Source organism: Elephantulus edwardii, unplaced genomic scaffold, assembly GCF_000299155.1.
Source record: "Elephantulus edwardii isolate Elephantulus edwardi_28Jun2011 unplaced genomic scaffold, EleEdw1.0 scaffold00122, whole genome shotgun sequence".
Lineage (NCBI taxonomy): Eukaryota > Metazoa > Chordata > Mammalia > Macroscelidea > Macroscelididae > Elephantulus > Elephantulus edwardii.
This window is the reverse complement of record NW_006399872.1, coordinates 2,535,441-2,550,868: the sequence shown is the minus strand read 5'-3', so window position 1 is coordinate 2,550,868 and position 15,428 is coordinate 2,535,441. Positions and strand designations below refer to the sequence as shown.

At 37.9% G+C, this 15,428-nt stretch overlaps 1 protein-coding gene across 1 annotated transcript in view; it reads right to left on the bottom strand.

Moving 5' to 3' along the window:
- Positions 1-15,428, bottom strand: part of METAP1 (methionyl aminopeptidase 1) — a 74,231-nt gene that overhangs the window by 7,039 nt on the left and 51,764 nt on the right. Inside the window, exons 8-10 of the mRNA XM_006893080.1 lie at positions 9,523-9,654; positions 7,858-8,001; positions 917-982 (exon numbers count right to left, since the gene is read on the bottom strand). Of these exons, the coding sequence (XP_006893142.1) occupies positions 917-982; positions 7,858-8,001; positions 9,523-9,654 (342 nt within the window). The remainder of the gene's footprint in view (positions 1-916; positions 983-7,857; positions 8,002-9,522; positions 9,655-15,428) is intronic.

The following is a 15,428-nucleotide window of genomic DNA, read 5'->3' as shown; positions in this document are numbered from 1 at the left end:
TTTTTCCCAATAAAAAAAATAAAAAAAAAAAGACCTAGCTGGGGAAAAGGTGAAGGTTTCAAGAAGTAGGCTCCATTTATGACAATCACCTCGATAATCACAGTAAGAAGCCCTACTACTTGTGGCCTACTACCAACACCAGGCGCATGCCACAGAGAATAACGGGGACAGGAGGAGGTGGTTTGAGTGGCAAAGAACACAATAGCTGCCTTAACCAGTATGTCTATCAGTATGTCTATGCTGACCTTTCTCCACAAGAGCTGTCTACTACCACATCACATGACACATACCCTACCTTTCTAAGAGTGTAGACTCAGAAGGGGCAGGACAGCATCACAAAAAAGACATGAGAGACTAGCAAATTCTGTTACAAAACTTTCCAAGTGATCGTAGACAAATTCCTCAACCTCTTCAAAGGATCAGTTTATCTTTCATACAACAAGGATGTCACCTACCTCATCCATTAGTTGAATTATTTAATCATAAAACTTTGTCTTAAAATGGGTGCTGAACAAATGCTAAACTTTTGTTTCTCTCTTTGGCCCCTTCTTTGTCAACCAAGTACTTTGGAACATGCTTGATGGAGGTTTATATATCAAGCACTGCAGGATAGGGCGGCCTGTGACAGTCTTTATGAGGAGGAATAGAATAGAAATACCTCAGCAATGCCAGAGCAGAATGAACACACAGAGGGGATTTACTGCCACCTCTTAGTCTCCAGATAATACTGGAGTTCTAAATGGATTAGTGAGTGTGAACAAAACAAAAAGAAATCATGTACTAGTTGTTGTTACGGGCGGTCAAGCTGACTACAACTCAAAGTAACTCAATGAAGAGAGGATCATTAATCCAACCATGAGTGAGCAAAATGAAACAGAAATACAATTAAAGAATGTTACAGTATGCTTTTACTCACCTTCACAAATCATTGGTTCAATTGTAAACACATGGCCTGCCTTCATTACTCCAACAGCTTTATTTTCTTAAGAAATAGAAAAAGAAAAACAAATGTCAAAATATTGCAGGAATCAACAGGTAATTAGAAAGCACAAACCCATCAGTGATTCTTAATCACCACTTCCTCTCTCAATTCCTCTTAAAAACTGTATTATTTAACAAGTAGGTATGTGTTGTTGTTGAGTGCCGTCAAGTCGCTTGCGACTCATAGCGACCCTATGTACAACAGCCCTAAACTCTGCTGTGTCTCGTGCCAATCGTACTGTCTCTGACACTCCCATCCCGATAACCCCAGTCACCGTATCAATCCACCTCATAGAGGGCCTTCCCCTCCTGCGCTGTCCCTCCAACCTCCCCAGCATGATGTCCTTCTCCAAGGACCGGTCTCTTCTTACAACATGTCCAAAGTATGTTAGACAGAGCCTTAGAATCTTGCCTCCAAAGTGCCACCTGGTTTAACCCTTTCCTGGACGAATCTGTTTGTTTTCCTAGCAGTCCATGGTACTCTCAATACTCTTCTCCAGCACCGCAGCTCAAAGGCATCAATTCTCCTTCTGTCCTCCTTGGTTACTGTCTAACTCTCTGATGCATAACAAGTGATTGCAAAGACCATGGCCTGTATCAGATGCACCTTGGTCTCCAGAGAGACACCACTGCTCTTCAGTACTTTAGAGAGGTCCCTAACAGCAGACTTTCCCATGGCAATGCACCTTTTAATTTTAGGGCTACTGGTGCCAAGAGTGTTGACTGTGGAGCCAAGCAAACTAAAGCTGTGAACAATCTCAATCTCTTCACCATCCATCCTGATGCTACCAATTGGTCCAGTGGAGAGAATCTTTGTCTTCTTGACATTGAGCCCCAATTCATATTGGAGGCTGCAGTCCTTGACCCTCTGCAGCAGGTGCTTCAGGTCCTCTTCAGTTTCAACAAGCAGGGTTGTATCATCGGTATAACGCAGACTGTTGATAAATCGCCCACAAATCTTGACCCCATATTTCTCCTTATAGAGCCCAGCCTCCCGGATGATCTGTTCTGCATACAGGTTGAAAAGGTATGGAGATAGGATGCATCCCTGGCGTACGCCCTTCCCAATTTTGAAATATGCAGTGTTCCCTTGCTCTGTTCTGACGACTGCCTCCTGGCCCAAGTATAGGTTTCGCATTAGAACTATCAAGTGTTCTGGGATTCCCATTCTTCTCAAGAGTCAGCCAAAGTTTCTTATGATCCACACAGTCAAATGCCTTTGCATAGTCAATGAAACAGATAGACATTCCTCTGGTATTCCCTGCTTTCAGCTAAGATCCACCTAACATCAGCTACAATATCCCTAGTACCACGACCCCTTCTAAACCCAGCCTGGACCTCTAGCAGTTCTCTGGTGATGTGCTGTTCCAGTCGTCCTTGGATAATCTTCCGTATTGTCCCAGGCACATTCATTCACTATGTGTTCTCTAATACAAAGATGCTCCACAATTAGAAATCTAATCACTAAGCCAAACAATGTTCATTCTTCATTTAGGCATAAAAGCTTACAGAATGACATGTCTGGAATTATACCAAAAGCCTCCTACTTCTTTGGGTATGTCGACATGTAGAGCAAAAGTCTGTAAACATGACCTCATGATTTTCGTATCGTTTTGAGACTACTACTCTTTTCATCTTAAAAGAGAAACAAGGTTTCTGCTCATTAACTTATTTCTTTAAATGCCTGAAGAAATTATTCCTTTCTATTTGGAAACAGAAACACTTATTTCTCTTTCTGAGTTTTTGTGCTCAAGTCCACTAATAGTTATTTTTCAGGACCATTATGACAAATATTACTGTTAATTAAAGTATCCAGATTGGTCACTCTCAAAACAAAGCCAGAAAAGTTGAGAAAACCAGGCTTTCTTACATACTTTCAAATAAAAATGTAAAATCAGTTTAAATTTCAAATTAAAGAAAAAAAAAAAAACCCCAAACACTCAAAACCCAAAGAAGCCAAACTGACAGACATCAGCGAAGTAACTAACTGCATTTGCTTTGTCTGACCACCAGATGGCAAATGCATTGGTCCTTTCAGATGCCTTGGTAAAGGACTTTTGTAATGAAAGACAATGTGTCCATTTGGGTCACACTACTGAATGCCATTTCTCCCAGAAATGCTGTCATCTTATCCAGATCTTTAAAGAGGTCTTCTGTAAAGATCTGTCTAAAGCGAATGACTGATTTTTTTCTGCTCCAATGAACTTTCACTTTTTAACTTTTAACTTCTACAAATTATCATTTTTATTGTGATCTGAGTGAAAGCTTACAAAGCATATTGGCTTTTCAATCATTCATATGTATTTTGTGCCATCATTTTGACTGCTGTTTTTAGATATCAATTGTGGATTCAAGTAAAATTAAATTCTTGACAATTTCAAACATTTTTCCATTTATCATGATGTTGTTTGTAGGTCAAGTTGAAAAATTTTTAAAAAATTTTTTTTTGTATCAAATTGTAACCCACACTAAAGGTAAGTGTAATCCACACTGTGGTCTTTGATCTATTTTGATAATAAGAGCTTCATGTCTTCTTCATTGCAACAAGCAAGGTTGTATTGCTTCTCAGTCTACGTACAGGTTCTGAATGAGCAATATCAAATGTCCGGGAAGTCTCATACTTCACAGTATTATATATTCCTTTAACGACCAAAACAGAAATATCAGAAGTATCAGTATAGTGGGAAAGGATCTTAGAGGTCTCCAGAATATGGCAGCTGAAGGCCACACATAGCTATTGAGCACCTAAAATATGACTAGTCAGAATGGAGCTACCCTGACATAAACAGTATGGTATAGTTCTCAATAATCTTTACATTGTTGAGATATGATATTTGAGATGTAATGAATTAAATAAGTATATTATTAAATTTAACTTTTTCCTTTTTTAAATATGGCTACTAGAAAATTTAAAATTATATATGTCTCATATTTCTCTATCGGATAGTGGAGAATGGGACTACCCTGACATATAAAGTATGATATAGTTCTTTCCTACTCATCTCCACTATTCTGGTTGTGGTTTCACAATATACCTCACTTAACACACACATATTAGCTTAGTGACTCCCCTTATAGACACCACACAGGGCTTCAATTTTTTTATTTGTTCCACTGTCTAGCTCTAAAAGTACTTTTTATTCTTCCTCACAAAATATTTTAGACAACTATATAAACCAAATAAAGACTTGAAAAATTGATAGGCATTTTGTATGTAGGGTATTATTATCATTATTATTTTTTAAAAAAAAATTACTAATAGCCGCCAGTGAACAATCACCTACCAAAGACTACATTTAACATAATAACAATGCCAAAAACAACATGAATCAAAATAAGCTGACCTAGAGAAGAGGGTTGATGCTGCTGTTGTTGTTTTTGCTATGAGGTGCTGTCGAGTCGAGTCCAGTACGATTCATAGCGACCCTATGAACAAAAGATCTGAACGCTGTTCTGTCCTGCACCATCCTCACACTTCCGGGCACACAGAGCTCACTGCAGCAGTCACCATATCAACCTTCTTGATTGAAGATTTTCCTCTCCTTCGCCGACCCTCCACCCTTCCCAGTGTCATGTCCTTCTCCAAGGAATAGCACCTCCTAGCAACATGACCCAAGTATGTGAGGTGAAGACTCTTATTTCTTGCCTCCAAATAACACTCCAGCTGCACCCTCCAAGACATAATCTGTTTGTTCTCTTGGCCATCCATCTAACACTGTGGCATTAACTAGCTTGCATGTGCAACTCATCCTACACGCCACTGCCAAATCAGTTTTCCAAACATCAATATTATGCCCTTCCCCAAAAATGTTTCAGCAAATCCCTACAAGTAAAATTCCCTTAGTCTAGAATTCAGCAGACCATTCCCAAAATACTGCACTCAGCCAAGTTTATCTTGTTTCTCTGCAGTATCACCTGCAAGCATTTATTCATAATTTTATTTAGAATGATTTTTCTCATTTCCTCCACACACTAAATTCAACAATTCTTCAGGCTATCTCCCCATCATAGAACCTAGGGTCAAACTGTTCCACTGCCTACAAAGCAGCACAAAAGAGGAGGAAAGAATGTTTCTATAAAGACATACAGAATCCCAAGTACAAACTCTAGCTTTGGCATTTATTTAGTAGTTTTATGCCATTGATTATTATTTTATTTCTCTTAATACAGAATTAACTTTTTAACATAGGGTTAAGGAATCACTTAAGTTGTGCTGATCAGAGAAATGCTAGATCGCACAATCAGTCAGAACTGATGTTGCTGGGTGCTGTCACATTGATTCCAATTCATAGCCACCCTATGTAAAAACGAATATAATACTGACTGGTCCTGTACCATTTTCATAATCATCTCTACATTTGATCCCACTGTTATAGTCACTGTGCTTACTGATCTTACTGAAGGTCTCCCACTTTTGCATTGACTCTCTATTTTATCAACCATGATGTCCATCTCCAGAGACTAGATCATTGTGATAACATGTCTCACATATGTGAGATGAAGTGTCAATTCTCATTGCTTCCTAAGGTAAATGTATTTTATTTCATATCTATAAATTTTGTCTTGAGATTTTAATGAAAGATTATAGAGAACTTGGATTTTCACTCATTCATTGTTGCACATTTTCTTCTCTGCCCACCTCCCCTCAGTTCACTTTACTAAAAGTTAAAGAAATCTCAGAATATTCTTTGTTTTCCCTCATTATAATCACCAATGCATTCTCTTATTCATATACTTTTTTTTATAATATTAATTACAATCAAGAGTCTAACTCACTGTCAGGAGTAGGAACCCGCTCATAGCTGACCCTCCACCAAATTTTGTGTAAATGTACCTGTTTCTACGATAATACTTCCATTCTGTTGATGGACACCAGGATTGTTTTCATCTCTGCTATTATATATATTGCTGCAATAACCTTGGGTATGCATACATTTCCTCGGATAGCAGCTCTTAGTACTACTTTGGAGTATATATTAATAGAAGGATTACCAGGATCAAATGGTATTTCTATTCCTAACTTTCTAAGGAGTTATAAGCTCTCCATACCCTTGCCAGTATTTGTTCCTTTAGATTTTATTTTACTACACTTTGCTACTGTTGTTGGGGTGACATGATACTTTTTATTCCCCCCCAAATCAGGCATTATGCTGGGGAAGGTCAGAAAAAGCAAGGAAGATTCACAACATTATGGACTGACACCATGACTTTAAAAACTAACTCAAGCCTATCAGAAATCCTGAGGATGGCCCAGGACAGCGAAGGGTTCAAGTCTGTTTCACAGGGTCCCTATGAATCAACATCAACTCAGTGTCACCTAACAACAATAGTTAAGTATTAAGAACATTCTAGGGGCACGTTTTACAAGATAGATTTGTTCATTCCTCTGGCAATCTATACTCAATAGTACAGACTGGCAGTCTGTATTCAATATTCTCTGGTATCATAATTCAAATGCATCATTTCTTTCATCTTGCTTACTCATTGCCCAGCTTTCAAACACCTATGAAGTGACTAAAAATGCCATGTCTTGAGTAAGGTTCACTTTAGTACTTAAAGAGATATCCTTGCTCTTTAGAGAGGTCCTCTATGCAACAGATTTGTTCAGAGCAATGTATCATTTGATTTCCTGAGTGGTATTTCCATGTATGCGGACTATGGATCTAAGTACAATTAAATCCTTGTTTTTAGTCATCCTAAGAATTCAAAGATGCGACTCTGGTGGCCAAGTGATAAGGAACTGCACTGTCAATTCAAAGGCATGAAGTTCAAATCCACTAGCTGCTCTGCAGGAGAAAAATGGGCTATCTCCTCCCATGCAAGTCATAGCCTACGAAAACTCACTGGAAGGCCAGCTATGAGTAGGTTCAAATTCAACAGCATGTAATAACAAAGAGTTAATACTGATTAGGTACTTTACACATACTGTTTCCATTATACTAAGTGCTTTCATGTATTCTCTCACTTACTCCTTATAATTCCAAGGTAGATAACACTCTGAACCATTTTACAGACAAGAAAATAAATGTACAAGATATACCAAAGGGTATAGCTACTGATGATATACTCAGTGATAAAATTATTTCCTAAGTCACTTATGCAAATAGCATTTATTCCTGGCACTAAAAAACAAACTTGTTCCTGCATAAGGCTTATCTCTCCAGAGGAAAAGTTTCTGGAACACAGTAATTGTCTTTTGTTCCCTTTGTATCTTATGAGACAGTACTCAGCCTAAGGGTATTACTTTGTCTATTCCCTCCTATTTAGACTAATGATTAATAAGCATAACATCTGACAAAAAAATAAAAACCTGAATTTCACTAAGCTGCACTTTCTAATCTAACCAATTTCACCTAAGTAAGCAGAACAGTAATGATTAGGCCTGTAAGCAGAGACTGCTGGCGGTTCATAAAAATTAGTTTACTTTTCTTCCAGAACACACAGCTAGATTATATTTTCTAGCCTCCTCTGGAGTCAGATGTAACCATGTGGTTGAAACTCTGCCAATGGAAAGTAAACATAAACAACTTAGGTCAATTCCAGGTGGTTCATTAAAATGTCCCAAACCCACCATCTATTCTGTAGTAGGACAGCCTCCAAGAGGATAAACATAACACAGGCTGAAGTTGTAAATGAAGACAGCAGAAGTAAGTTACAAGATAACTCTTCCAGCTCAAATTATAACCCCCCCACACTGCTAAGTGAGCAGAATATGAATTATATTGTGTTAGAGCTAATATGTATTTTCACAGTTTACATGTTACAGTTCATAGCAATAAGCTAACAAATTCAAAACAGTAAGTCTTGTAAATACTTCTTGACTAAATGGTGAGCAAATATCCAATGTCTTTGCTCAATACTTTGGACAGTACTTACTGGCATAGTGAGGGACATTAGGGGCTGTATGAAAAAGTTTGTGGATTCCATGTCCACAGTAGCTTCGAACAACTGAAAATCCATTTGCTTGGGCATGCTTCTGAATAATATTTCCCAATTCTCTGTATCGAACACCAGGTTTCACTGAAAGGAAAAGAGAAGAGTTATGATGAAGAATAATGACTAACACTAAGTGATTATCTATGTGTTAGGAAACTTTGAAAATGCTTCACGTGCCTATATATCTTAACAAAGAGATCAGGTGGTCAAGGCACAGGAAGGCTACACAGTCAATAAAGAGCAAAGCTCAGGCTGAAACTAAGAGCAACTGGAACTTCTCCTTTGATGTCAGAAGAGGAAGCGTGCAAAGTATTAAGAGGTTACAACAGAAGCATCGTTTGCTTTCTCTGTTGTTGGGGGACCTCAAGGCAACTCTGATTCAAAGCCACGTGATGAACAACAGATCTGAACATTGCTCTACCCCACGCCATCCTTCATATCTATGATATGCTCGAGTCACTGTTGCCGTCACTCTCCCTCTCCTTCCCTATTCTTCAATTTTAATCTTATGGTGAGGGAAAAAGATCAAAGAGCAAAATTATTTTTTTTTAAAAAGAATATTATCCATAACTTGCCCTGTTCACAGTAAGTATAGGCAACTTTAGAAAAAGTCCTGCTTCATAATCTCCGGCTTTCTTGATCCTGGTAAAAAACATTCTCATAATAGTCCATTCTATCATGGGAACCAGGTGGTAGTGTTTAGAAAGATTTATTTCACTATAAATTGCGCCTTATTTACATTTTCATGACTTTTTGTTAACTGCTGTTTTCCAAATTATTTTCAATGTTGTGGCTTTCTCAGAACTGACATCCCAGAAGCTAGGTGCTGTCAAACTCCTGGGGAGCAAAACCAGGATCCCCTAAAGGGTCCTCACGGTCTCCAAGAGGGACCCCAAGAGGATCCCCTACAGAAAATTCTATTTTGATCTCTACTCAAAGATATTATTCACGATAATAACAATATAATGTCTAACAGAACTTGATATGGAACATACTCATAAAACTCACACATACTAGTTGAAAAGACAGCAAAATATAAAATATAAAAAATTTTATTTAATTCCAATTAAAGGTATGTGTGTGAGAGAGAGACAGACAGACAGACGGAGAGGGAGAAAATAAACAAGGGAGAAAAAATCACTAAGTGTTAATAATATTTTCTATAAAAAAAAATAATAAAAGAGGGAAGAAAGAAAAAGGGATCATTTTTTTCTCCCATAATTTTCATTCTTATTCTAATTTTTACAATAAGAATGTAATACTTATGTAGTTGAAATAATTAAAAAAAACACACACACAACAAAAAAATGTACTTATAGGATCTATCTATATGCCCTTTCCCACTTACTAATCTTGGGGGGGAAAAAAGGGAAGATAAATTACTAGAGTCAAAGGATATAAAGGATATTAAGGGATTACTGGTTGATCCTTATCAAGGGATCTTCAAATCATCCTTAAACCTATTACAGACAAAACCTTAGGTTAACTCAGGTAGCGTGGAGGCAAAGCTGGTAGTACAGGGAATGTACACAGCAATGGCCAACCATCTATCTGCTACAAACAGCAAAGCAGGGTGGTTTGGTGAGTCGTAGCATGGAGGCTGACCTGCATCGATGGCTTGCATCAGGCACTCATATGTGGTCTGGACTAGCTTCCGAGCCCCCTCATCCACCTCTCCAACAAAAAATGTCTCATTCAGGTCCCCATGATAACCATTGCGATAAAGAGTGATGTCCACTGCAAAAGAGTAGGCAAATATAAAAATCACAGTTTTTATTTAAAAATAAAATTTCCATATTTACAAGAAGATAGCAGCAAGCAGTTTAATAAAAAAGATAAAATTAATTTCTCAAATGAGACACCAGTAAGAGTAGCTACTACTCAATAATAACTCTTTAAACTACCAAATTCACGCTACAGAAAAGTACAACCAACTAAACCAAATAATACAACAAAACTCATTCTGTAGTGTGGTAATATTCACTCAGCACAAGCCAAATAGGGGTTTTAGAAATTTATTGCACAGAGAAAAAAAAGGTGTCTGATCAATTCAATATCAATAACCAGTTAGTGATACTAAATTAAAATCTTTATTATATCTTAGTATTCATTACAAAAACTTATTTCTTTAAAAAGTTTCTTCCTCCTGCTAAGGGAAAAGTAAACAGAATTAGTTATTTTAGCATTTACTTATTTGGAAACACTCCCTTTTCTCTTTTTCTTCATGTTTAAGATTACAGATAACTAGAAAACTATCATACCCTCTTAAGTTATCTAGAAAGCATAACAGTTAAGTACTTTTTACATACAGTCCACAAAGCATAGTTTGAGCTTCCTTTCCACAAACACTTTCTTGGAATTTTACACATATTCAGTACATTCTAAAGATAAGAGGGTTTATATGAAAATTCAAGTTGGGCAGACCTCTCAAAAACAATGAAACTTAATAAGCAGATTTCCTAACTAAAGCACTAGCAACCCTAATAAAAAACTGTGTTACAGTTTAATCTCCCCTATCATCCCAGTCAATCCATTCTTCATAGCCTTTTACACTTGAACCTGATTTAAATCTTTAAAGATATATTAGTATTGAACTATATTACGTATACTAAAACAAGTTATATATAATATATTGAATAATACTTATTATATACAATATATGAATATATAAAGTATAATTTAATATATAAAATATATATATATATAAACTATAATTTAACTCTGCCCATGAGTACATCAAGGTTGAGAAGAAAGTGGTGGAAACTGCAAACAGGTAAAAACCAACAACAACTTTACAAGAGAAATACTGCTTCCTCCATTGTCACTGCTCCTCTCCACATCCCACTGGCTGCTGTGAACTGTTAAGTAGCCCCACAAAGGAACTTGCATCCCTAACCACAACAGCTCCTATACAAAGAGACAAGATCACAAGCTTCTGGTCTAAAATCGATAAGAAGATCTTTCCCAGGGTCTGTTGACAGCAGCAGCTGCAAGCTGATAGTGAGTGGTTAGAGGAGGTCCATGCAGTAGAGTCAGCTCTGCTTGGCAACACTCTATCTGCCTTTCTGCACTTTGCACAGCACAGTCCAATGTACTCCCTTGTGGAGAGAATGATTAATATATGGCATCCAGCATGACTGGCAGTGCCCACTGACTATAATCGTATGCTTTAATACATCTGACAGAGTCAGAAAGCTGAAAACTTTGGAACCTGGAAGTTTCAAATCCTAATTACACTGCTGCTGTTATGTGCTATCGAGTCAACTACAACTCATAGTGACCCTATGCACAATAGCTCTGAGCCCTACTCTATTCTGAGCCAATCTCACTGGCCCCTCCTCAGTTTCAACAATTAAGGTTGAAGTAAGGTTGTGTCATCTGCATAATTTTTGCTGTTGCAGCTTTCTCCAATCCTGATGCCACATTCCTCCTCCTAAGTTCAGCCTCTCAAATTATCTGTTCTACATACAGACTGAAAAGGTCTGGAGACAGGACACACCCCTGATGTACTCCTTTCCTGATTTTGAACCATGCACTGTTTCCTTGCTCTGTTCTGATGAATGCCTCCTGGTTCAAGTACAGATTTCACATTGAGTACAATCAGGTGTTTCTGAATCTCATTCTCCTCAAGGTTAGTCACAATTTGTTGTGAGTCATGCTAGATGAAAAAATACATAGCAAGACATGCAAAGAACAGGGAAGCAAAGGCCCATACAAATGAACATGACAACAAAGTGAAAACATACACAGGGATGTTGTTGTTGTTATGTTCCATCAAGTCAACAACAACAACAATAGTGACCCTATGAACAAAAGCTCTGAACCATATCCTATACTGAGCTAATCTGACTGTCTCCAACATATCTGCTCCTATGATCACAGTCACTGTGTTAATCCATTTCATCCAGTGTCTTCCTCTCCTACACTGACCCTCCACCCTTAAAACATAAAATCCTTCTCCAAGGACAGGTCCTTCCTGGCAACATGCCCAAAGAATGTGAGCAGGAGCTTCAAAATCATGCAACTTGGAGCAACTTGATTTCACCCTTTCTAGGATAAACCTTGTTTATTCTCTTGGTAGTCTACGGAATGTTCAACACTCTTCTCCATACCTCAAAGCACTGCAACTCAAATGCACTGATCCTTCTTTTGTCATCTTTAGTCATTTGTCCAGCTCTCTGAAGTCTAGCAAATAATTGCAAAGACTATGACCTGGATTAGGTACACCTTAATCTCTAGACTGACACCGCTGCTCTTCAGCACTCTGGAGAGATCCCTGACAGCAGAATTTCCCAGTAGAATTTGTCTAAATTTCCTCAATGCTGGTGTCAAGTGTGTTGACTGTGGAGCCTAGTCAGCTGAAATTGTTAGCAATCTCAATCTCTTCTCCATATATAATGGTGCTGCCAAATGGCCCAGCGGTAACAATCTTTGTCTTCTTGATATTGAGCTTCAATTCATATTAAGACTCAAGTCCTTGACCTTCAGCAGAAAATGCTTCAGGCCTTCCTCCTTTTAAGCACGCAAGGTTGTATCATCTGCATAATGCAGGTTGTTCTTAAGTCTTCCTCCCATTCTGATGCCAAAATCCTCCTCATAAAGTTCAGCTTCCAGAATGATCTCTTCCACAGACTGAAAAGATATGGTGATAAAATGCATTCCTGATGTATATTTTTCCCAATTTGAATCCTGTGGTGTTTCCTTGCTCTCTGAGGACTACTTCCTAGTCCAAGTATAGGTTTCACATGAGCATAATTAAGTGTTTAGGAACTCCCATTCTTCTCAATGTTAGTCACAATTTGTTGTAATCCACACAAATGCCTTTGCATAGTAAATTAAAAACACATAGACATTGTTCTATTAATTAGACTCTGCTCTAAGCCAAGATCCATCTGACATTGGCTATGATATCCCTAATGCCACAGGGATGACCACAGAATATAATAGCAATAAGAAAGGAGATCCAACATAATGTGGAAATTATCAAATAATATCATTAATATCAATCCCACGCATGCAAAAGTTATTAAAAATCATCCAAAAACTGTTGGAATGGTACACTGACAGAGAAATGCCAGAGGTACAAGCTGGGTTTAGAAGAAGCCATGGCATCAGGACATTATTGCTGATGTCAGATGAATCTTGGCTGAAAGCAGAGAGCACATGCCAATTTGTGTTTCACTGACCATGTAAAGGTATTTGACTCTGTGGATCATAACCAACTATGAGTAAGCTTGGGAAGACTGGGAATTCTAGAACACTTACTTCTGCTTATATGAAGTCTATACCTGTCATCATGCAGCTGTTGTGCAAATAAGAGCAGGGAATACTGCATGGTTTAAAATCAGGTTAGATGTGTGTCAGGGTTGTATCCCTTCTCCATTAAGTGTTTAATCTGTATGAAGAGTAATTTACCAGAAAAGCTGAATGTTTTGAAGAAGGTTGTGGCATCAAAACTTGAGGAAGACTCATCCAACAACCTGAATTACACAGATGACACAACCTTGCTTGCTAGAGTGAGAAGGATTTAAAACACTTTGCTGCAGAGGATTAAGGCCTATAGCCTTCAATACAGATTACATGTCGCTATCAAGGGGGGGAAAATCCTACTACGGGTCAATAGGCAACATCACACCAGATGGAGAAAAGATTGAAATTGTCAATGATTTCATCTTGCTTGGATCTGCAGTCAACACCCTCAATACCAAAAGTCAGGAGATCAGGAGACATAAAGCATCGGAAAAGTTTGCTGTCAAGAATCTTTCCAAAGTCCTGAAGAACAATGATGTCAGTCTAAAAACTAAGGTGTGCCTGACTCAAGTCACAGTATTTCCAATCACCTGCTATGCATCTGAGAGAGCTGGACAATGACTAAGGATGACAGAAGAATAGATGCACTTGAGTTGTGGGTATGGAGAAGAATGCTGAATATCCCATGGCCTGCCAAAAGAATAAATAAATATGTGATGGAGAAAATGCAAATAGAACATTCCCTGGAGGCAGAGTTGGTGAAGTTTCATCTCACATAGTTTAGACATGTTGTTAGGAGAGGCTATTCCTTGGAAAAGAATATGATGCTTGAAAAGGTGAATGATCAGTGAAGGAGAGAGAGACCCTCAATGAGACAGACTGATGCAGTGTCTGCAGCCACGGACTCAATTCTGCTGGAGATGGCAGGACAGGACAGAGTTCATATGTATGTGTCATGGGTTCACTGAGCCTTACTCGACTCAACAGCACTTAACAAGAAGAAAAAAGTTAGACAGCATATCAGGGAAACAATGTAAGAACACAATAAAGATCTAAAAGAGATTTTGTGTGCTCGCTTCAGCAGCACATATACTAAAATTGGAACGATACAGATAAGATTAGCATGGCCCCTGCGCAAGAATGACATGCAAATTCGTGAAGCGTTCCATATTTTTAATGGAAATCCAAATTCTCTGTAAATGTTCATTAAAATTATAAAAAAAAAAGAGATTTTGCAACTGAAAGTAGTAGTAAACTAAATGGGGGGTGGAGGTGGAACCGGACCCAGAAGGACTTATCAACAAATTTAATCAAAGAATCCATGGATGAGAGGATAAAATTAGTTAAAACCTTAGTAAGTGAAAAGCAACAAGAAACGAAGCTGTGCACAGTTTAATGGAACTAAGGGGAAACAACAAGATGCCTATTAAGTACCTCATAAAAACTGGAGATGAGAGAGAAAATAGCAGAAAGAATGTATGAAGAAATAATGACAGAAAAACATCCTCAATCTAACAAAAGGATATGAATCTACAAATTCTAGAAGCTCAAAGAACTACAAGCAGGACAAATCCACATACAACAAGACACAGGATCTCAAAAAGTATAAAAAGAGACTACTGGAAGGAGTCAAAGAGAAGCAAACAGTAAAGGATTCCCAGTAAGATTAAATGCAGACTTCTGCTCATGAAAGGAGTTCTGCTGGCATAGTCAGTAGAGCGTTGTACTGTCAACCCAAAGTTAGCTCCACTGTTTCAATTAACCAGTGGCTCCACAGGACAGATAGACAATCTCTTCCTGTGTGATTTAGAAAACCCACTGGGGGGTCAGCTGTTCCGATCTGATAGCAGTGAGTTTTGAGTAAGTCTCCTTAGAAACACTGGATGGAGACCAGAAGGCAACAGAAAGATATATTTAAAGTGCTAAAAGAAAAAACTTTTTATCAAGAATTTTACATCCACTCAAAAAGAAACAAATACTGCATAAGCATATTATTATAACAACAGGATGGAGACAAGGAAAGAAAAAGAGAGCAAGAAAAGAATGGGATAGATAATGGACAGGAATGAGTGAAAGGAAGGACATTCTGAAAGGGATGAATGACTAGAAACCATGAATTAATAGCCTAACAAGAGGATCTAAGGGGAGGAGGGAGGAAATGAATGTGCATGAATCAATGAATAATAATAATAAAGACAGTTTCTTAAAAAAAAAAAAAAAGACTATTGCATCCAACAAAATGATCAAGAAAAAGGGTGAAA